Raw genomic sequence first — 23,501 nt, forward strand, 5'->3', positions numbered from 1 at the left:
ATAATGTTTTCTCACTCTGGGTAGTAACTTCTCTAAAATGAGATAACATGGGCCTGACCAGGTGGTGGCGCAGTGTATAGAGCCTCGGACTGGGATGCAGAGGACCCAGGTTCGAGACCGAGGTCTCCAGCTTGAGCGCAGCTCATCTGGTTTGAGCAAAAGCCCACCAGCTTGAACCCAAGGTTACTGGCTCCAGCAAGGGGTTGCTCCGTCTGCTGAAGGGCCGCGGTCAAGGCACATATGAGAAAGCAATCAATGAACAACTAAGGTGTTGCAACGCGCAATGAAAAACTAATGATTGATGCTTCTCATCTCTCTCCATTCCTGTCTGTCTGTCCCTGTCTATTCCTCTCTCTGACTCATTGTCTCTGTAAAAAATAATAATAATAATAAAATGAGATAACATGGGAGGCACAAACATAGAAACAGCCTGGGAAATCATTGTAACTATTTCTTGGGCACTTACGTGAGCAATTCAACCTCACAGTGACTCTGTGAGGTTGGTACTATGATTTGCACTTTATGAATGAGGGGACTGGGGACTGAGGACTGCAGAGGTTCTGTGACTTGCTCAAGGTCACAAAGCTTGTGTGGGAAGCTGGGCTCTGAACCCGAGATCTGGCCCTAGGGCCGGAGCTCCTCATTCCATCACCACCCATTCCATCCCTCCCAGCCCACCTTTTATCCTGCTGCAAGCCTGGGATCACCCAACCAGCTTGCCATTGGAGACCAGACAGCTGCCAGGGTTAGGGAGTAGGGTGGGCTACAGGGGGGCAGAGTGGGCCCAGGGGCCATGGACTAGGGAAATACTACCAGAGGTCTGTCGTGTGTGGCACTGAGGACGTCCCAGGAGACTGGACGGTGGCACAATGGATAAAGTGTCAACCGGGGTGCCAGGGGTGCCAGCTTAATCCTAGGGTTGCTGGCTCGATTCCAAGGGTGGTGGCTTGACCCTGAGGTACCCAGTTCAAGCCCCAGTCAGGGTACGTATGAGAAGCAATCAATGGGTGCACCACAACTAGTGAAACAATGAGTTGATGCTTCTCTCCTTCTCCCTTCCTCACTCTCTATATCTCTCTCTCTCAAAAAAAAAAAAAAGAAAAAAAAAGTTTACTACATGCCAGGCAGGTGGTGTCTGAGTGACAGCCCCTACAGTGAGAGTGGACTTCTAAATTTTCAGGAGTACTAAAAACCAGAAGGTAGATAAACTTGGGCTTAAATAAATTATATTAAAAACAAAGGTGATGAATGACCCTTACCAGTGGTGGCACAGAGGATAGTGTCTCAACCTGGGTCGCTGAGGTCCCAGGTGCGGAACCCCAAGATCACTGGCTTGAGCACAGGCTCATCAGCTGGAGTGTGGGGTCTCTAGCTTGAGTGTGGGATCATAGGCATGACCTCATGGTCTCTGGCTTAAACCCAAAGGTTGCTGGCTTGAAACCCAAGGTCACTGGCTTGAAGTCCAAGGTTGCTGGCTTGAACAAGGGGTCACTGGCTCAGTTGAAGCCCCCCAGTCAAGGCAGATATGAGAAGCAATCAATGAACAACTAAAGTGCTGCAACTATGAGTTGATGCCTCTCATCTCTTTCCCTTCTTGTCTGTCTCTCGCTGAAAACAAAAACAAAGATGATGAAAAGTCAAAACTCATCACTTTTTCTTTTTAAATATATATATTTATTTATTATTATTATTATTATTTTTTGTATTTTTCTGAAGCTGGAAACGGGGAGAGACAGTCAGACAGACTCCCGCATGTGCCCGACCGGGATCCACCCGGCACGCCCGCCGGGGCAACACTCTGCCCACCAGGGGGCGATGCTCTGCCCCTCCGGGGCGTCGCTCTGCCGCGACCAGAGCCACTCTAGCACCTGGGGCAGAGGCCAAGGAGCCATCCCGAGCGCCGGGGCTATCTTTGCTCCAATGGAGCCTTGGCTGCGGGAGGGGAAGAGAGAGACAGAGAGGAAGGAGGGGGGCGGGGGGTGGAGAAGCAAATGGGTGTTTCTCCTATGTGCCCTGGCCGGGAATCGAACCTGGGTCCCCCGCACGCCAGGGCGACGCTCTACCACTGAGCCAACCGGCTAGGGCCTAAAAATATTTTTAAATTATTAATTTTAGAGAGGAGAGAGAGAGAAAATGGGGGGAGGAGCAGAAAGCATCAACTCCCATATGTGCCTTGACCAGGCAAGCCCAGAGTTTCGAACCAGCAACTTTAGCATTCCAGGTCGATATTTTATCCACTGTACCGCCACAGGTCAGGCAAAACTCATCATTTTTTAATTATGTTACTACATTGTACATTTTAATCTATATTGTTTTTTTTTTATTTTAAAATTCATTTTAGAGAGAAGAGAGAAAGGGGGAGAGAGAGACAGAGAGGGAGAGAGAGAGGAGAGAGAGACAGAGAGAGAAGGTGGGGAGGACCTGGAAGCATCAACTCCCATATGTGCCTGGACCAGGCAAGCCCAGGGTTTCGAACCGGCGACCTCAGCATTTCCAGGTCGACGCTTTATCCACTGCACCATCACAGGTCAGGCTAATCTATATTCTTGATCTTATTTACATCTATCATGTCTGTATGGTGGATGCAGCATCCCTTCCCAATTCTGAGTTCCATAACTCCACAGTGGTAGGTTGAAATCAGCAATGATGGAAGTATTTACACCAGAGAAATCGGCAAGTGCTACAAATCAGGGTTTGATTTGTTGTTGACTGTCTACTTAAGGATGTCATGGGGAAAGTGTTATTTATACAGATTAGAGTTGAATGTGTACCTTGTCTGGAGCCTTTACACTGTGAATAGCATAAAACATCTAGGCAATATTGTTCCAATACTTGAACACTATTATTTGATTCAGCAAAGAAGCTCCTTGCTCATGTTATTGAGATGTGAGTGAGGCTCCAAAAGAATGAAGTTGGGAAGGTAGAAAAGAGGTTTGGAAGCAGCGACAATCCAAGGTTGAGTTTCATTGTTTCTCTCTACTTCTTAAACATAAAGGGAAATCAGTTGGTTCATATCAAAACTATACTCTTTTGTCAATGGCAATGAGGTGAGCACTTATTCGCTGAACGGGATAGTAATCAAGCCTTTACCCCTGGTCTGATTTTGTGACACTACTGTTGGCGGCCAAATTATAAAAACGGCAGTGGATTTTGCAGGGTACATGGAAGTTAGAGATGTATGGAAGTTACAATAAAGAATGTTGCGGGACCATGGCCGGTGGCACTGTGGCAAGTCCTCCCCGAGCGCTGAGGTTGTCTGCTCAATCCTGGGGGTTGGTTGCCAGCTGGGTGGGGAAGTCATAGGTTGGAGCCCTGGTTAGGGGTATGAGAAACAATCAATGGATGCACGATTAAGTGGAACAACGAATTGATGCTTCTCTCTCTCTCTGTCTCCCTTCTCTCTCAAGTTAAAAAAAGGAATATTGGCCCTGGCCGGTTGGCTCAGTGGTGGAGCATCTGCCTGGCGTGCAGGAGTCCCGGGTTCGATTCCCAGCCAGGGCACACAGGAGAAGCGCCCATCTGCTTCTCCACCCCTCCCCCTCTCCTTCCTCTCTGTCTCTCTCTTCCCCTCCTGCAGCCAAGGTTCCATTGAGGCAAAGTTGGCCCGGGCGCTGAGGATGGCTGCATGGCCTCTGCCTCAGGCACTAGAATGGTTCTGGTTGCAACAGAGCGACGTCCTGGATGGGCAGAGCATCACTCCCTGGTGGGCATGCGGGAGTCTGTCTGCCTTCCCGTATCCAACTTCAGAAAAATACAAAAAAAAAAAAAAAAAGAAAAAGAATATTGCGGAACAATTTTGCACACACACACTCTTTCCCAGCGCTGGTGTTAACCACTGTGCCAGGCACTGAGCTGGGTCTGGGGTCTATAGGGAGTTTGGCAGCCGAGGAGGTGCAGCAGACCAACGACTAAGTCCCTTCCCAGAGAGGCCGCCAGGGGACGCGTGCACGCGCGACGTAGCTTGGTGCTTCGAGCTTTGTCCCTCCGCGCGGCCCGTCGCCCGGCGCCTCGGCGGGAAAATCTGACTGCCGTCGCGGACGCCTTCTTAGTGCATCCGTGGGCGGTTCTGGGTCGGCAGTTGTGATGGAGACGGTGGAAGAGGAAGTTGAGGATCAGGAGCGGTTCTCTTATGAGCAGGTACAGGAAAGCCGCGTCCCGGCCAGGGCTGGGGGAGGACGACGTGGAGTTTCTAGAGAGGAAAACCCCGGAGTCCTTGGCCAGGCCTCGCCTGGGTGTCCGCCGCCCGGGGCCGGAGGGCGCCCGCGCATGCGCCCGCATGGCTGCCGCGCGGGGGGCGCGGAGGGTGGGGGCTGCGAGGCGGTTTCTACGGTAACGCGGGGAGGAGAGAGTCCCCTCGCAGGGCGGCGCGCGCGCGCGCGGGGCTGACCGCCCCGGCTGGCCTTCGGGCCCTGAGACAGCCTCAGTCTCCCTTCTCGGACAGGGTTGTGAGCGAGGGACGTGAGCACTAAGGGATCCGGGCAAAGCGCTTGGCACGTGCCCGGTGCGTGGCCCGAGCCCTGACACTGGCCACTGGAAGCGGCGGCCTCGGGGCTCCGCGCCGTCCGAGGCCAGAGGCCACCCCTTCGGGGGTCGCGTTCGCGTTGCGGCGCCGCAGCTTGAAGGGTGGCGTTGGCTTTGCCAGACCCGGTTTCCTTTTTTTTTCTTCATTATTTCTTTTTAGAGATAGAGAGAGAGGGGTAAAGAGATAGAACAGGGGGAGGAGCAGGAAGCATCAACTCCCATATGTGCCTTGACCAGGCAAGCCCAGGGTTTTGAACCGGTGACCTCAGCATTCCAGGTCCACTGTCACCACAGGTCTTGGTGGCCTGTCAGGCCAGACCCAGTTTCCTTACGGGGAAAGCCGGAGTAGTAAGAATCAGTGGCGGTCGGGCGGCCGTGGGTGGACTCCCTCCCTGTCATCGGCCCCGGGAAGGAGTGCGGAGTGGCGGCGTCCTGAGCACGGCGCCGCAGGGAGGTGCGGGCAGAACCGGCGACCGCCTCCGAGAGGAGTTGCTGAAGGGACACGGGGGTGAGCTCGGTGCGCGGGGGTTTCCTTCCCGCGGAGCAGGAATTTCGGATGCTTTTACTCACCCCTTCCTTTTATTTGGAGAAGCCTCAGGAAAAGTTGCCAGACTAGTGTCCTCCTCACCCAGAGACCCTTCATCTCGTCACTGGCTGTTAACTTTTTGCTGTATTTGCTTTCTTGCTCCTTTTTATCTGAATTACTTAAGAATTAATTGCAAGTATCTTGACATTTCACCTTCACATTTATTTTATTTTATTTTTTTCTGAAGTTGGAAACGGGGAGGCAGTGAGACAGACTCCCCGCATGCGCCCGACCGGGGTCCACCCGGCATGCCCACCAGGGGGCGATGTTCTGTCCCTCTGGGGCGTCGCTCTGTTGCAACCAGAGCCATTATAGCACCTGAGGCAGAGGCCATAGAGCCATCCTCAGCGCCCGGGCCAACTTTGCTCCAGTGGAGCCTTGACTGCTGGAGGGAAGAGAGAGACAGAGAGGAAGGAGAGGGGGAGGGGTGGAGAAGCAGATGGGCGCTTCTCCTGTGTGCCCTGGCCGGGAATCGAATCCGGGACTCCTGCACGCCAGGCTGTGCTCTACCACTGAGCCAACTGGCCAGGGTCACCTTCACATCTTAATACTTTAGTATGCATCTCCCAACAGTAAGGACATGTTCTGATGTAATCTCAGGTATTACACTCAGAAAATTTAATATTAATTAAATTCTGTTATCATTAGATAACATTCCGTTGGTATTCAGATTTCCCCAGTTGTCCCAAAGGTGTTTCTTTTGGTGGTCTTTTAAAAAAAATTTTTTTTAATCGATTTTATAGAGAGAAGGGCAGGGAACAAGAAGTAGATGCTTCACTCTAGCTGATCCTTGGTTGCTTGTTGTATGTGTCTTGATCTGGCAAACCCAAGGTTTTGAACTGGGACCTCAGCATTCCACGTTGGCGCTCTATCCACTGTGCCACCACAGGCCAGGCTAATGGTCTTTTAAAAAAACGTTTCATTTATTGATTGATTTTAGAGAGAGAGAGGGAAAGAGAGACATTGATTTGTTGTCCTGACCAGTGATTAAACCCACAACCTTGTCCCAACTGAGCTACCTTTTTTTTTTTTTTAAGTGAGAGAGATAGAGAGAGGGACAGACAGAAAGGGAGAGAGATGAGAAGCATCATCAACTCTTAGTTGCGGCATTTTAATTGTTCATTGATTGATTTCTCATATGTGCCATGACTGGGGGTTCCAGCTGAGCCAGCGGCCCCGGACTTCAAGCCAGTGACCTTTGGGCTCGAGCCAGCGACCATGGGGTCATGTTTATGAGCCCGCGCTCAAGCCAGTGACTTCCAGGTTTTGAACCTGGGTTTTCAGCATCCGAGGTCTATGGTCTATCCACTGTGCCACTGCTTGGTCAGGCTGAGCTGTCTTTTTGTGGTCTTTTCCCTTCACCCAGGACCCAATCAAGGATCATGCATTGTATTCAGTAGTTCTGTCCCTTTGGTATTCATTCCCTGGAACAGTTTTCCCGCTCTTGTCTTTCATGACACCGATGGTTTTAAAGAGTCCATTCATGGCAAAGGTGTAGTGGGAGAGAAGCTTGTGGAAATGAGGGGTTCTCCTTTCTCTTCGTATTCTGAGACCCTGGTACCAAGCCTGGTTGTCAATAAACAATAAATGCTTACTGATTAAATGAATAAGACCACAAAGATGGGCTGAGAAAATTTTAATTTTATTATTAAAATTATTGGGGTGACATTGGTTAATAAAATTATATGTTTCAAGTGTACAGTTCTATGCTACATCATCTGTATATTGCATTCTGTGCCCACCACCCAAAGTCAGGTCATCTGTCATCATATATTGGACCCCCTTTTTTTTTTTTTTTTTGTATTTTTCTGAAGCTGGAAACGGGGAGAGACAGTCGGACAGACTCCCGCATGCGCCCAACCGGGATCCACCCGGCACGCCCACCAGGGGTGATGCTCTGCCCACCAGGGGGGGGGCGATGCTCTGCCCCTCCGGGGCATTGCTCTGCGGTGACCAGAGCCACTCTAGCGCCTGGGGCAGAGGCCAAGGAGCCATCCCCAGCACCCGGGCCATCTTTGCTCCAATGGAGCCTTGGCTGCGGGAGGGGAAGAGAGAGACAGAGAGGAAGGAGGGGGTGGGGGTGGAGAAGCAAATGGGCGCTTCTCCTATGTGCCCTGGCCGGGAATCGAACCCGGGTCCCCCGCACGCCAGGCCAACGCTCTACCGCTGAGCCAACCGGCCAGGGCGATTGGACCCCCTTTAATACCTCCCCACCTTCCGGGCTGAGAAATTGGAGCCTCATCTGTGCAGTGGTGTGCAGCCTGAGGATCATTCATTCCAGCGGAGCCGTTCTTGGCAGTCAATGGACAGTACGGAACAGAACTGATGGGGTCCTGTCATTGAGTTTACAGTGTAGTGATTTAGCCTCTCCACGTCTGGCACTGAAGAAGGCTCTGAGCCCATTCCAGGGCCTGGGAAGGAGGCGGGACAAAGAAAGCTGCTTGGAGCATTCAGAAGGATCCCTGTCCCATTTTTTCACCCTTGACCCCACCGCACAGATACCTAAAAAAGATACCCCCCCCCCATTTTTTTGATTTGTTGATTGAGTGAGAGAGCAAGAGAGAAACATTGCTCCGTTTCTGTATGTGCCCTGACCAGGAATGGATGGAACCGGCAACCTTTATGTATTGGGATAATGCCCTAACCAACTGAGCTCTCTGGCCAGGGCAACCTTGGAGAGTCTTTATCCCTTCCAGGGCGATGCTCCCTTTGTGTCCTCCGCCCCAAACCTCAGTTTACCTAGTCTTGTGAGGTCTGAGACTAAGGAAGGAAGAGGCCTCACTTACCTACCTGTCCCTGACCCTGGGGTTCTAGACTTGTACTCTTGCAGCTCCCCTGCTGTGAACACTCTCTGTCTTGGGTTCAGCTGTCACCGTGTCCCACCCAGCTGTGGCTCCAGCACAGAGATGGAGCGGACACAAGTTTGTTGCCAGGAGACGGAGAGAGACCTTGGCTTAGCTTGTTTTGCTTCTCTGCCCCTCTGTGTGGGGAAGAGAGGTGTTTTCCAGTATGCAGAGGGTGGCTGAGGAGCTGTGAGGGTCTCTGGGGGGGGGGAGCTAGCCAACCAGCACTCATGTGAGGGTTCCTTGGAGGGAAGCTAGCCAACTAGCACTCAAAGGAGCATCGGACGTGCCCTGGTGAGCCTTTCCGGCCTTGTCTTGAGCACTCATCCTTTGTCACATGCAGGCGTGGGGCTGCAGGGACTTGCAGGGGGGGAGGTGCGGTCCTCTTTCATTTACTTGATTAACCCTTGTCCAGGCAAATAATCCCTGTCTGGTTTTTCGTTGTGTTCCCCAAGCCCCGCCTGTGCCTTGACTCAGTAGGAACTAGGTGTGTGTTTGTAGACTGAGTCAAGTCACGCAGGTACTTTGTAAGTGCCACCTGACTCCTCTCCCCCCTGACCTGCCATAGCAATTCTTTATCTTTACTTGACCTAAATCATAACCATTAACTGGGAAGTAATGTTTCTACAAGTCACAATCCAGAGGGCCTCATTAATTTATTAGTATACTTGAAAAGTCACGGAGCCATTATGCAAAGTGCTGCAGGAATTGGGCTGAGCGGACCCTCTTTTTGGTCTTAGTTCTTTAAGCTGTGAATAGCTCTTACTGCAACCTCCCCAAGCAGTGTTTTGCTTTTGCTTCAGAGGCTGAAGGCTGCCGTCCACTACACTGTGGGCTGTCTTTGTGAGGAGGTCGCCTCGGACCAGGGGGTGCAGTTCAGTAGACAGACCATCGCGGCGATTTCGGAGGTCACGTTCCGACAGTGTGGTATGAAACCCTGGCCTCCCTGCTTGTGTATCAGAGTCCTAAGGCTGATCTTGCCTGGAGGAAACGTGTGGGTGGGTGCTGAGGAGTGTGTCACCACCAGATACAGCGTTACCCTGGACACTGTTCACCAAACAGTTCTTTTCTTTGCTGTCAGATCTGGATATTTTATGAAAGAATCATTTTTTTCTATTATACTAACACTGGGCATTAGCACTTTTATTGTGTTTTAAACTGCCTGGAACATTAGACATTAAATTTTTTATTTCATTGCTTTATAACATTTTTATATTACCCATGGTTTATTTGACAGCTGAGCTTGTGGCATGGATATTTGCTTGACTTCACAGGAAATTAATGACCTCACAAGCCCTAACTTGTAGCAAAATGTGAAGTTAAGGGATCATCTCCAGGAATGAAAGGTGTAGCCACAACTACCAGGAAGCTTGTAATGAAGGGTCAAGGGCGCCAGAAGGACAGGGCAGTTGGAAGGACGAAGAGGTTGCAGTGAATTCATAGGACTATGGCGGCCTGAGGGGCCTCCCCTCGCCTTGTAAAGGGTTTGCTGTATCTCACTACCCACGGTAGAAACTAAGATGTCACTTTTCCTCCTCCCGAAATAAGACCGAGATGAAGGTGACTGAAGCACATTTCTTTTTCTTTTTCAGAGAATTTTGCCAAAGACCTTGAAATGTTTGCAAGGTGAGTAAAGAACTTGATTATCTGCTGCTGTGTCTGTTTACATTCTATTGATTCTCTCCATCTGGTGGGATATTTCAGGAGAGCTGGAGCTATTCATTTTTTTTTTCTTTTTTGTATTTTGTGGAGGCTCCTCTCTCATCACGATTCAACAAGAATATAACATCTGCTGTAATCATATCCATTCAGACTTGATTTGACATTTTTTTGAAGTTTTGCAAGTAGTTTGTTAAGAGAACTGACGTTATTCAGTTCCAGGTTAAAAAGGCACGAATCATGTCTCTAGGACTCTGAATGTGCGCAGCGTGTGTGCTTTTAAGACCATTTCTGCGGGATGGTGTGATGCGAGGGCCTGGTCCCTGCACCCCCGGGAGCTGGGCTGCACTGAGCCCAGCGGTGATTGCTGGCAGGTGGCCGCATAATGACAGCACGAGTCCACGTCCACATCGGGCTCGCATTCGCCACGTTTGTTCAGAGCTAGAGGTGCACTCCTTGAAAAGTGGGCGATTTGCTTTCAGCTGGTAGAGCTTCAGTTTTTACAGGTGATTTATGCTCATCTCTTCAATTAGTCCCTCAGGTAATTGGAAACAATTGCGATGGATTGCTTTTATGAGGCAGTCGGAATGACTAAGGCCTGAAAGGGCTGAAGCTTTCTAATTTGCTGCCACTTCTGACTTGGTGCCAGCCTCTCCCATACCCCATACTTTTCCCACCTTGCTCTTAGCAGCTCTTGGTTTCTAGGGTGAAGATTTGTGAATGAATTAAAGCAGCAGGTTCTCAGAGGGCAGGCTCCAAATCTTTCCTGTTCCTGTGTAGATGAGTCCCTAAAAACTGTTAGCATCTTTGGCCAAAAGGGATGAGATAATATTACGGGATACCAAAAGCTCATAGGGTCTGTTCATTGTTGGTTCAGGCGGTCGCCCCTTATGCGTGGCCTGTTGTCCCCCACCTGTGCTGTGTCTCCTGTGACACACACTGACCACCTTTACTTGCCATTTCTTTCTTTTTTGAAAATATAACTTTTTGTTTGTTTGTTTTTTACAAAGGGAGACACAAAGGTGTAAATGAATAGCAAATGATTATTTGATCTGAATGTAAACTTTTACCACTAAAGAGCAGGGTTTCTCCATGTCAGCACTGTTGCCCTGTGGATGGCACAATCCTTTGCTGTGGTGGGGACTGTTGTGGGCACTGCCAGGTGTTGGTCAGCCTCTCTGGCCTCTGCCTGCAGTGCATGCATGCCCCAGTTGTGACTTCTTTATTAATTTTTTTTTTTTAGATTTTATTTATCCATTTTATTTATTTTTTTATTTTTTTTAAATTTATTTATTTTTGTATTTTTCTGAAGCTGGAAACGGGGATAGACAGTCAGACAGGCTCCCGCTTGCACCCGACTGGGATCCACCCAGCATGCCCACCAGGGGGGATGCTCTGTCCGGGGCGTCGCTCTGCCGTGACCAGAGCCACTCTAGCACCTGGGGCAGAGGCCAAGGAGCCATCCCCAGCGCCTGGGCCATCTTTGCTCCAATGGAGCCTCGCTGCGGGAGGGGAAGAGAGAGATAGAGAGGAAGGAGAGGGGGAGGGGTGGAGAAGCAGATGGGCGCTTCTCCTGTGTGCCCTGGCCGGGAATTGAACCCGGAACTTCTGCACGCCAGGCCGACGCTTTACCACTGAGCCAACCGGCCAGGGCCTATTTATCCATTTTAGAGAGAGGAGACAGAAAGAGACAGAGAGAGAGAAAGGGGGAGGAGCAGAAAACATCAACTCCCATATGTGCCTTAGCTAGGCAAGCCCAGCGTTTTGAACCAGTGACCTCAGCATTCCAGGTCGACGCTTTACCCACTGCGCCACCACAGGTCAGGCCAGTTGTGACTTCTTGTTGCCAGTTCTGTGGTCACTGTGGGAAAAGACAGTGAACATTTTAAAATGCTTCTGCAAAAAATGTTAGAAATAAAAATGGAATTAGAAATACCTAGCATTTTAATTGTTGAGCTTTGAGTTCCTTTGGGTTATTTTTTATTTTTTCATTTATTGATTTTTAGAGTGAGAGGAAGGAGAAGAGAGAGAGAGAGAAAGACAGAAACACTGATCTGTTCCTGTGTGTGCCCTGACCAGGGGTCGAACCTGTAACCTTGGTGTATTGGGTTGATGCTCTAACAAACTGAGCTATCCAGCCAGGGCCCTCGGATTTTTATAATTACATTCAAATGTTGATTTTCTTTCCTTGGTCCTGGGGGAAAGTGGTGTGCAAGTGTCACTTTGTGCATTCCACAAGGCAGGGCATCATCTTCTAGATAAGAGATCCTGTGTGAAGGCTGCTAGCTGCTGTTCTCTGGGGGAGGCGGCGGAGGCCTTCACTCCCTGGGAGGGATGCCACACTTCTGCCCTGTTCGCAGGTGTGCAGAACATCGATCTGTTCCTGTATGTGCCCAGACCGGGGATCGAACCAGCAACCTCTGTGCTGCCAGATGAAGCTCCAACTGACTGAGCTAGCCAGCCCCGGCTATAAATTTTTTTAAAAGATTTTATTTATTGATCTTACACAGAGGAGATTTTACAGAGAAGAAGGGCAGAACAAGAAGTATCAACTCATAGTTGTTTCACTTTAGTTGTCATATGTGCCTTGGCCAGGCAAGCCCAGGGTTTTGAACTGGTGGTCTCAGCGTTCCAGGTCAATGTTCTATCCACTGTGCCATCACAGGCCAGGCAGCTGGGCATAAGTGAATTTGATTAAGATCATTGGGTCTATAATCTTCATACATCAGGATAGTTAACTCTTTCATGGGCCCGCACAAAATTTCTGGTGGACTGATCCGTGGACCAGCAGTTGAAAAACACTGCTCTAACCAACTGAGCTATCTGGCCAGGGCTGTGTGCTTTTTTCTTTAATTCAACAGACTCTTGTTGAGGGAGTGCATTACCGCCTGTTGGGAAGTGGAACATTAGGAGACATCTGCATATAAGCTTCTTCCTCTAAGTTAGCCCTTGGAGAGTATCATCAGGATCTTGGTCTGAGTGAAGCCATGCCTCCTGGACATTCTCTTTATTCTTCTATTTCCTGTATCTTTTAAGCAGAGGTGATCCTTATATTGTAAGACTGCATGGTTTTCTCTTCTCTCTAAAGGTATACAGTGACCTTGCTTTTTCTGTGGTGTTTGCTGTGACCATGGTGACCAGGCAAGTTCCTTTAGAAGGCCTGGTGCCTCTGACTCGTTGCTGTGCTTGTGATCTTTAGGCCCCCTTGGCCCTCAGTGGAGGCGGACAGATGGGCTTCTGCCTTTCTCTCAGTCTCTTTATTTAATTGGTGTCTTGGCTAGTCACTTTATTCATTTTTGTGTCACTGTTGCTTAATAACCTTAATCTGAAAAGATGGGCTATGTAGAGATCCTTGCTAGCCTGAAGTCTGACCATGAACTTTTGTGTTTCATCAAAACTTTAACTGATACCAAACATTTTGGTGAATTGTTTCTGCCCTTTCCTGCAGACATGCGAAAAGAAGCACAATTAACACGGAAGACGTGAAGCTCTTAGCCAGGAGGAGTAATTCACTGGTGAGAGATGAATTTCCTTCTTCGCTCCCCTTTCCCATCAGAATACATTATTCCCAATTAATCACTTGCAACCATGAAGTGATTCCCCAGGGCACCTTGCATTAAAAACGAGAGATGGTTGAACCATTCAGACCTGCCCGTAATTTATAGTCTTTCTTTCATTAAGATGGATCTTGCCAAGCCAATTTGAAATTTTCTAATCAGCACTCTCTGGATTTCATAGTTTGCCTTTTTGTAATATCTTAAAACTTTGGTCCCATGTTTCATTTACAGCATGATGTCAGAGACGGGTCACCGGCTAGAGTGTATAGGGGGAGTTTTATTGTGGCGCCCACAGTCTTCCTGAGAGGCCAGATGTGCAAGGAGTGTCTGTCTGTATCACAGGACGGATAGGAAACAGTCTCAGCTTTTCGGAGGAGTCTAGAAGTCATCTTGACCAAGCCCTCGTTTTACAGGTGATGCTGTGATCATCCCAACCTAGAGGCTGTGGCCGATGGCAGATCTAGGACACCAGTGAGACTTCCTGACTTAGTCTGACCCTAGCAATTAGAATAATTTCTGTTCCTCGCTGTAATGTGAGCCCCACAGGGGCCGGGTTTTTTTTTTTTGTCTCTTCTCTGCTCTATTGGCTGTGCCTAGAATAGCGCTGGGCACACAATAAGTGCTCAATAAGTAATTGTTGAATGAATTTCTATAGCAATTGACCAATTACAGGGGGTTTTTATAGACATTTAACCTATATTATGTAAACCTAACAACCACCCTATGAGAATTTTTTTTAAATAAAAATTCTTTTTACATTTTATTTATTCATTTTTAGTGAGAGAGGAGAAAGAGGGGTGGGAGAGAGAAAAAGAAAGAGAGAGAAAGAGAAGGGGGGAGGAGCTGGAAGCATCAACTCCCATATGTGCTTTGGCCAAGCAAGCCCACAGTTTCGAACCGGTGATCTCAGCACTTCCAGGTTGATGCTTTATCCATTGCGCCACCACAGGTCAGGCAGGGATTTTTAACAACATGACTTATTAGCTAATTTTACAGACCAGGCAACTAGAGTTGGTAACTTTCCAAAGTTAAATTTGAAGCTCTCTGGTTGCCAGTTAAACCTTGACCTTCTAACCCTGAAATAGTGCTGTTTCTACGAGGCTCGTTTTGGCTTTGCTCTTCTAACATCCTTTCTCCAAAGTTTAAGTCAAGGTTAAGGGTGATATGATCCCTAAGTATAATAGCTAAGGTGCTGGCAGTACTGCGTATTGGTGGGAAAAAGAGTTCTCTCTTTGTAAATTCTCTGTCATAACTGTTACTTGGTCAGCCGCGGTGAGCAGTTTCTGCCTTTGGCAAAGGAATAGTCCATGCACATCCTCCTAGAGTATTTTTGTTTTTTTTTTTTGTTTGTTTGTTTGTTTGTTTTTTACAGAGGCAGAGATAGACAGGGACAGACAGACAGAAACGGAGAGAGATGAGAAGCATCAATCATTCGTTTTTCGTTGCGCGTTGCGACTTCTTAGTTGTTCATTGATTGCTTTCTCATATGTGCCTTGACCATGGGCCTTCAGCAGACCGAGTAACCCCTTGCTGGAGCCAGCGACCTTGGGTCCAAGCTGGTGAGCTTTTTTGCTCAAGCCAGATGAACCCGCGCTCAAGCTGGCGACCTCGGGGTCTCGAACCTGGGTCCTTCCGCATCCCAGTCTGACGCTCTATCTACTGCGCCACCACCTGGTCAGGCCTCCTAGAGTATTTTTGAAAAGTTATCTGCTAATTGTGTATTTGTTTACTTCAGAATACTGCTTTTATTTTGGGCTCTTATTTTTTCTCATCTGACAGAAACTTATTAATGAAGACACACAGTTTAATTTGTGACTTTGACAAAATGCTCCCTAAAGGCACGGACCATGTCTTATTTACCTTGTGTCCCTAGTATGTGCTACGTAGTAGTTGCTCAATAATTTTTAGTTGGATAAATTCAAGGGGATAGTGATCAGATTTATACTTTGTAAAGTATATTTGTGATTGGCATGCCTTCTGCAAGCTCCAAAGTTTAATTCATTGATTACTCAGAAAACTCCTTCCTGTTTGGTAGCATATGTGAGCAGCGGTTAGTTGACTTGTAGTTGATTCCAGCTACCAGGAAAAAAATCAAGCTCTAGTTCATTCTAAGGCATGTGACCCAGGCTCTTCCACTCAAATTCTTTGTGTGGGAGTGTTTGGTAAAGGGTGTGGATTTGTTTTTCTCCTAGGCTTACAAGATGGCTTTACCATGAGATAAAAATACAAATTAAAAAAATTTTTTGTAGCAAAAATACATCACGGAGAAAAATGAAGAGATTGCTCAGTTTAACATCGAACGAAAAGCAAAGAAGAAACAGAGGCTAGAGCATGAAAACAAAGATTCAGCGGGGCCGGCAGAGGCTGGTGGAGGGGAGAGTGAGAACTGAGCAGCCCCTGCCCCCCGTGGTGGGGACACAGCCCTCAGCAGATGGAGCCACCGCAGACGCATGTGGCTACGGAGAGGATCTGAAGGGAAAAGTGGGGATTGAAAATAAGGGGGGGGGGGTGGCAGGGAGGCTTTCTGTGCTGTATTCTCCCAAGTCCTTGACTGCAAGAGCTGGAGAACTGGACACTCTTAAGTAAAATATTCCCATGTCTTACTGAAGCATGTGGAAGAGGCTTGTGTTTGAACAGTGTATATGGGAAGTTATGTCTATTGCAGTTAATAAAATTGTGTTCACAGTTAAATGTGGTTAATTTTTTTTCCAAGCAAAAATCATCGTTATTTATTCTTTTTTAATTTTTTATTTATTCATTTTAGAGAGGAGAGGGAGAGACAGAGAGAGAGAGAGAGAGAGAAAGGAGAGACAGAGAGAGAGAGAAGGGGGGAGGAGCTGGAAGCATCAACTCCCATATGTGCCTTGACCAGGCAAGCCCAGGGTTTTGAACCAGCGACCTCAGCATTTCCAGGTGGACGCTTTATCCACTGCGCCACCACAGGTCAGGCTCTTTATTCTTTCATATAGTTTTTCAGGCTGACAATTCCTGAAAGATGAATAACACTATATTTACTTAGTTCTTTTGATAACCAGTGGTTTTAAACCTATGTCACTTGTGATCACCAGATAAAAAGGTTGGTGTTGGGGAATGGTCCTCTTCACTCTGAAAGGTGATGGCCCCTAGAAACACAGCTGATGAGGTTTTCCTCAGGCTGTTCTGTGATTAAACTGCAGCTCTGCCAGGAAGCTGTTTTGCTTGAGAGGGAAACCTGCTCTGTGACAATGCCAGACATGTCAGAGACCTGGACTAGGGGTCTCCAGGGTCCATAGGGAGGAGCTCTTCTTTACACTGTGGGGGGAGTGGGGCTGAGGACATCTCAGGAACAGGTGTAACGTGTATTCCACTTGTGCTGGGCGTTTTATGTGGTCTTCCTGGGTTCGGACGACAGTTCTGTGGGGCAGGCACTGTTCTCTTACCCCCATTTAATAGACGAGGAAACGGCACAGAGTTCAATGAAATGGCAGAGCCAGGATTTTATTCGAGCCCTCACCTAAGAAATGCTGCCCCTGCCTTGAAAACAGCCAGGAACAAGAGAACACAAAGCCTCCCTCAGACGACCCTCCTTGTCACACGTACCGCACTGAAATGGACTGAACTTTCATTTGTGGGGTATGTGCCCTGTCCTTGGTGAGGCCGTCACGGTGCTGTCGGGTGGGTGGCGCGGGTCCTTTGTCCATGTGAGGTGCCGGGAACGTTTAATGAGGCCATCAGATAAAATCTGCAGAACATACTAAGGATATCAGACGCTGGCTGAGCCGCCATGACTTTCTCATCTGCAAATATATCCAAAATTGTAATACCATTTGTGGGGGCGATATTGGGCAACGTGCATTGTGTGAGCCGTGAGTCCTCAGGCCTGGGCGATTTTACCTAGAATCGTGAACGGTCACCCTGTGATGAGACGAAATCTAAGATGGAACTTACCCTGTGAGGGAACGTGAACCAGGCCTTTGCACACCTGAACATGTCACGTTCACGCCTGAAAAGAGCTGTCAGTTTGCTGGCCGCTCTACCTCCACTGAGAACCTGGCCTCTAGTAGGTTTGAGGCAGGCGCTGCCGATGTTGGTAGCTCTCCCAGTTGGGGGCAGAAGGGCTGTGCATTTGTTTGTATGTGTGATTCTGCAAGTGGGACCTGTGAGGAGAAGCCGGGAGGTGGCACAGAGGACGTCCTGGTCTGCACTTAGTGGTGGTGCCATCCTCAGGAGAGGAAGCCCAGGAACTGCACAGGGGCAGGCCCTTCAGTGAGCAGTATGTTTTACACCTGCCACTCACACAAAAGAAACAGTGTTATCCTTCCTCCTTGTGATGCACTCTTCATTTCGGTTTCATTTTTAAAAAGTGCTCGTGTATGACCCACTAGTGAGCATTTTGAGAGACGCTGGACTTGCGCCTGGCTGCTCTGGTGTCAGTGTCCCCCAGGCGACGCGTTAGAATGGCGGGGACCTTGGCTCCTCCCCGCCCCGCAGCAGGATCTGCATTTTCACCTTGGGTTTAGTAAGGCGGTTCGGGTTCACATGGCAGTGAGAAGGCCTGGGCAGCAGAACAGGGCCCACCCAGCCGGGCCGGGGAAAGGTCCCTCCGGACGTCCTCGCGGTGCTGTGAGGCCAGGGGGTGCTCGCAGCGGCTCCCCTTGCCCCCTGCTTTCCTCCGTCCCTAGCAGCTGCCGTCACGCTCTGCCACAGGCAGAGTTTCCGACTGTAAGCTCCCTATTATCCGAGGCTGAATTCGTAACTGAAATCACTGGGTTCGTTGCCATGCTTCCTGCTCTCAATAGGCGTGATTGCAGGGCAGCGGGGCTCCTTCAGAAGCGGTACACACGAACTGCCAAGGAAGAACAGGTCTGCTCAGAACGCAGGCGGAGACCTGCGACTTCAATGAAGGGCTAGGTCCCGTCCAGAAGCGCTTTTGTGGGCCCTGATTGCCCGGATTACACAGGTGTGCAGACAAAAGAACCAGCTGCAGGTGGAGCTAAACCCCCTCCCCGCAAGTCTCCAAAGAAGGGACCCACGTCCACAAAACACTGATTCCAGGGAGGCCGAGAACGATGAGCAACCGCAGAGCCAGCGAGGAGTGCCGGTCCGCCCGCAGGATGCCGCCGCCCCTGCTACTGCTGCTGCTGCTGTTGCTCTCCGGGGCCAGCGCGGCCCTTCCCCTGGAGCGTGGCCTCGGTGGCCACGACAGCCGCAGCGGGGTGAGTAGTCCCCGCCTCGGCCCACTCTCTGGCTGTCTGCCTGGCCTATTTGGCCATGCCTGTGGCCTCCCCAGCATCCCTGTGGCCACGCGAGCAGGACAGGGAACTTCAGAGTGCTCCTTTATAGTGTTCCCATTCCTGTTTTCCTTTCGTTGACCCAGCCTGCGATGTTAGAAAGTTCTGGAACTCGGGTGGAGCTGCTTGCTGGCAGCCTCTGTCTGCCGGTCTTTGAACGTGATGGGGTCGTACCAGTCAGTCTGTTGCTGTGCCATCATGGAGCTCACTGCAGTGCGCCTTACACACGCACTTCTAGCATCCTGATTTGTATACATAGCACGCCTTCTCACTGGCCTGGGTTTCATTGTGAGAACTCGTGACTTCATGAGGTGATTTATCTATTTTTCTTTTTTTTCCATTTTGAAAAAGTTCCAAGAAGAGTACATAAAGTTGACCATTAAAAATGGATTTTTCTCTGAAATTACGAGATGAGTTTCAGACAAGTCATTTATCATCAGATAACTGCTCCTAGAAGCTTTCTAAGGAGTTTGAAAGACCGGAATATAATATCTCAATCTGATCTGTCTTAAGCAATTTGTGAACAGCCGGGAGTAAGACCAGAGATGGGAAAACCCGTGCTCAATTAGCCTGAGCCACCCTGGGGCTTCTTAGCTGCCAGTCACTTATCAGGGAAAATGATAGATCTCCTGACTTTTTTAGACTAAGGACCTCGACAAAGATTATGGGCAAAATTGAGATGCAGAGGTTGCTGGTTCGATCCCCGGTCAGGGCAGATACGGGAACAGATAAATGTTCCTGTCTCTCTCTCTCTCTCTCTCCCCCCCTTCCTCTCTCTAAAATCCATAAAATAAACATTAAAAAAAAAGTTATGGGCAAAATAAACACAGTCTTTTTCCTTCCCTGATTGAAAATTCTCAACTTTTCCTTTTCTCTGATTAGAGCAATGCCATTTAAGGTGTTCCTTTAACTTTCTCATCCTTTGAATGGATGTGTGATTTATTGTTCTGGGGCGTTTTGTTTTGTTTTGTTTTGTTGTTGTTGAAGGAATTAAGGCTGGCTGAACCAGATGGTTGATTTCTTTGTCCTCTGTTTCTCTGTAAAAGCATATGCAGGAAGTGGCAGAAGTAAAGAAAAACAGCTTGTTGCCTTTCCTGGCTTGGTGGTACCAGTGGACCTCCTCCCAGGCCAATGCAGTACCCTTCCCAGGAGGGCAAGCCAGGGGCGTGTCCAAACGGCAGGAAGGCCCGCCCCCTCAGCAGGCCACACGCCCAGATAAAGCGCCCTGCAAGAACTTCTTCTGGAAGACCTTCTCCTCCTGCAAGTAAAACTCGACCTACGAGGACTCTGCAAGGAAATGTAACGAGGGAGCCAAATAAAATGTATAAAGCAGCCGTGACCTTTCTTCTTTATGCAGTTGTCTTCTCTTTCCTGTGTAATTTGAAAAGTATTTTTTGTTTAAACTCGCCACGCCCAACAAGGAGTGTCTTGAGTAATCTGGAATGCAAAGTGAATACTTTTGATAGATGGTTGTGGGTTTTGCTCTATTGTACTCGGGGTGATCACGGGGCTTTCCCTCCGCCTTCATAATGTGCTTGGCAGTTGTCTGGCCTTGTCTTCCCTTCTTTGATTTAAAATAGCTAAAGGCTACATATTTAGGAGTTCAGGATAACATCTTATTTCAGTTTATATTGACATAGATTGTCTAACTTAAAAAATAGTTTCCTACTATTAAAAGCAAGGTGTTAACACTGCTCAAAGAGAAAAATGATTATTCTTCATGATTTGCAAAAATTAAACACAAATGCCATGCTGTTAAACATATCCTGCTGACATGTTCATAAAAGTTATATTCGAACCTGCTGTTACACACACACTAGTTTTTGATTAGTAAGTTAATGATTTGTTAGAATTCTTTTCATGGGTAGGTGCTTCACGTTTATTTCAAATCAAAAGCAGTGAACAGTGTCGTTGCCCAGCTGTATATAGCTTGTCTGCCTCAACTTCCGACCCAAGGACCTGCAGTCATGGGATCCAGACCTTGTTTTGAGACAGGTGCATATGTGTTGATACATATTACATAACTGTTATATTTCCCCATTCCTCAATAATTTCCCACAGACGTGACCGTGAGTGATGGTTTAAACTGCAGTGGTAGTCAACCTGGTCCCTACTGCCCACTAGTGGGCGTTCCAGCTTTCATGGTGGGCAGTAGCAGAGCAACCAAAGTATAAATAAAAAGATAGATTGAGGCCCTGACCGATTGGCTCAGTGGTAGAGCGTCGGCCTGGCGTGCGGAAGTCCCGGGTTCGATTCCCGGCCAGGACACACAGGAGAAGCGCCCATCTGCTTCCCCACCCCTTCCCCTCTCCTTCCTCTCTGTCTCTCTCTTCCCCTCCCGCAGCCGAGGCTCCATTGGAGCAATGATGGCCCAGGTGCTGGGGATGGCTCCTTGGCCTCTGCCCCAGGCGCTAGAGTGGCTCTGGTCGCAACAGAGCAACGCCCCAGAGGGGCAGAGCATCGCCCCTGGTGGGCAGAGCGCTGGTGGGCGTGCCGGGTGGATCCTGGTTGGGCGCATGAGGGAGTCTGTCTGACTGTCTCTCCCCGTTTCCAGCTTCAGAAAAATAAAAAAAAAAAAAAAAAAAAAAAAAAAAGATTGAACTATAGTAAGTTGTTTTATAAAGATTGATTCTGCCAAATTTAGCGAAAATCCGACATAAAGAACTTGGTAAGTAATTATTATTATATGCTTTAACTTGCTGTAACTCTGCTTTATAAATTTTATAAAGTAAAGTTACTTCCCTACTTTATAAATCACCATTACTGTGGAACCAGTGGGCAGTTAGAAAATTTTACTACTAACAGAGATACAAAAGTGGGTGGTAGGTATAAAAAGGTTGACTACCCCTGGTTTAAAGGATGGGGGGAATTCCTATTCTGTGATTTAATGCACAACTCTTGAGCCCCATGTGGACCGGGATTTTCGTCGGCTCAAATGAAGTTAGGAATAAACCAGTCACTTAGTTTCAAAATCTTAATGAGACTTTTGATTCTCCCCCATAACACTGAAATCCTTGCTTGATTATACATGTTTATAACTTCTGAATCACAGATGCTAAAAAGATAACTTGCATGGTGAGGTTTTTAATATTATTTTCAAATTTCTATTTATTGATTTTACAGAGAGGAAGGGAGAGGGAGAGAAACATCACTTTGTTGTTCCACTTATTTATGCATTCATTGGTTGATTCTTGTATGTGCCCTCACCAGGGATTGAACCCGCAACTTTGGTGTAGCGGGACGATGCTCTAACCAACGTGGTGAGGTTTTTAGCTGCTAAACTCAGAGATTCATACCTGGAGTTACGGAAAGTTTCTGAGGGTCAGGCCTAATATTGGGCAAACAGGCAAAGGCCGGCTGGAGGACACTGATACTCTCTTCTCTGGCTCTGGGGCCAGGGTGGCGGATAGTCTCATGGAGTCTGACTGCTGACCGTTCTGTTCTGTTTTCCGCCAAGCTGAGCTCATATCCATAATTACTAGCCGAGTAAAAGGATAATGTGATAGAAGAACCTTCATAGTATCCACATTGCCAAAGACAGCAGCTTTAGGAGACTGGTAATTGGGTCAGCGTGCTGGAGGAAGAGGTCTGCCCGAAAGCGCAGCTAACCTTCAGAACTCGAACACTTTTTCTAGAAGAAAAGCACAGCCATTGTTCAGTTTCGACGGAGGTCACATGTACCCAGTCCTTAAGATTGGGATGTTAAGTTTGAACTAAGTAACATCTGAAGGATAATGAGGCTACACTAATGATTCTGCCAGGCAATCCATCATGTCTCAGCCTACCCTAGTTCGGGGGAATTAATACAATGTTAACCGACATGGACTGCATGTTAGACGAGATTAATATGCTCATGGTTAATAAATTAGAGTAACATGGGTAATTAGGGTAATTTCCTACCATCGGGTTTTTGGTGGACTTTAAAGTCTACCTTTCTATGGAGTTCAATGTCGTCCAGTGTGTAGAGCTGGGATGTCAGCACCTGGACAGCGTCTAATTCATTTTCTTGTGTCTATTTTCAGCACTTAGGATCAGAATAGATCCTTAACTGCTGAGGAAGAATTGTGACAAGCATTCGGCAGAAATCCCTTCCCGCTATTCATATTTCAGGGCTGAGAGCAAACCGTCCCAGGCTGTAGGAAACGGGGCAGTAAGCTCACGGGAGGTAATTAACCACCGGCTAAAGGGATAGACCACATTGAATGGGAGTAGCTTCTTCCGTGGAGATAGGGATTCCATTTTGAACAAGTCAAAGTCAGGAGAGGAAAAGCAGCTTAGGTAATAGAAAGGAAACTTCTGTTTCTAGGCTAGAAAGGAAGAGGCAAAGGACTAGCCGAGCCACCCACTATTTTGTTTTTCTGAACCCTGACAAAAATGCTAATTTAGCCTTTTAGTCCTGTGGTCAAAAATACATGTGTTTGTCTTTTTTTTTTTTTTTTTTATGTATGTGTGACAGAGATAGAGACAGAAAGAGAGAGATGGACAGATGGGGACAGATAGGAAGGGAGAGTGATAAGAAGCATCAATTATTTGTTGTAGCACCTTAGTTGTTCATTGATTGCTTTCTCATATGTGCCTTGACGGGGGGGGGGGGGGCTGCAGCAGACCAAGTGACCCCTTCCTCAAGCCAGCAACCTTGAGCTCAAGCTCGTGAGCCTTGCTCAAACCAGATGAGCCTGCGCTCAAGCTGGCAACCTCAGGGTTTGGAACGTGGGTCCTTTGCATCCCAGTCTGATGCTCCATCTACTGCACCACCGCCTGGTCAAAACACGTGTGTTTGTCTTGTTAAAATAATTACAAACTGGAGAAAAGCTAGAATTTTTTGGTTATAGTTCTTGTAATAGGTACTGGAAAACACTGAGGAAAATCCAGCGTCTTTGCATTAACCTGTTGGTTTACTTTCATGTAATTATGCAAGTGTTACCCAATGTAATTCAAGCAAATACCCAACTTGCAATCTGAAAATTCAGTGTACCTCCTGGGGAATGAGTCTAAGTCCCCTCATTGGAAGCTTTCAAATAGGACGGAGGACCCCACAGTCAGCTGTGTAGAGGATTCAGGCAGT

General features: G+C 48.1%; 2 protein-coding genes across 2 annotated transcripts; both read left to right on the top strand.

Annotated features, from left to right (window-relative positions):
- Positions 1–4,007: 4,007 nt before the first annotated feature.
- On the top strand, positions 4,008–15,866 carry CENPS (centromere protein S). Its single transcript, XM_066375039.1, has 5 exons — positions 4,008–4,137; positions 8,754–8,877; positions 9,543–9,576; positions 13,058–13,124; positions 15,416–15,866. The coding sequence occupies exons 1-5, from the start codon at positions 4,084–4,086 to the stop codon at positions 15,554–15,556; spliced, it is 420 nt and encodes a 139-aa protein (XP_066231136.1). The 5' UTR covers positions 4,008–4,083; the 3' UTR covers positions 15,557–15,866.
- On the top strand, positions 4,071–19,913 carry CORT (cortistatin). Its single transcript, XM_066375040.1, has 4 exons — positions 4,071–4,137; positions 13,058–13,124; positions 18,106–18,361; positions 19,483–19,913. Exons 3-4 carry the CDS (start codon positions 18,215–18,217, stop codon positions 19,702–19,704), a joined length of 369 nt encoding a protein of 122 aa, XP_066231137.1. The 5' UTR covers positions 4,071–4,137; positions 13,058–13,124; positions 18,106–18,214; the 3' UTR covers positions 19,705–19,913.
- The last annotated feature ends 3,588 nt before the right edge of the window (positions 19,914–23,501 follow it).

This window comes from Saccopteryx leptura, chromosome 3 (assembly GCF_036850995.1).
Source record: "Saccopteryx leptura isolate mSacLep1 chromosome 3, mSacLep1_pri_phased_curated, whole genome shotgun sequence".
Classification (NCBI taxonomy): Eukaryota; Metazoa; Chordata; class Mammalia; order Chiroptera; family Emballonuridae; genus Saccopteryx; species Saccopteryx leptura.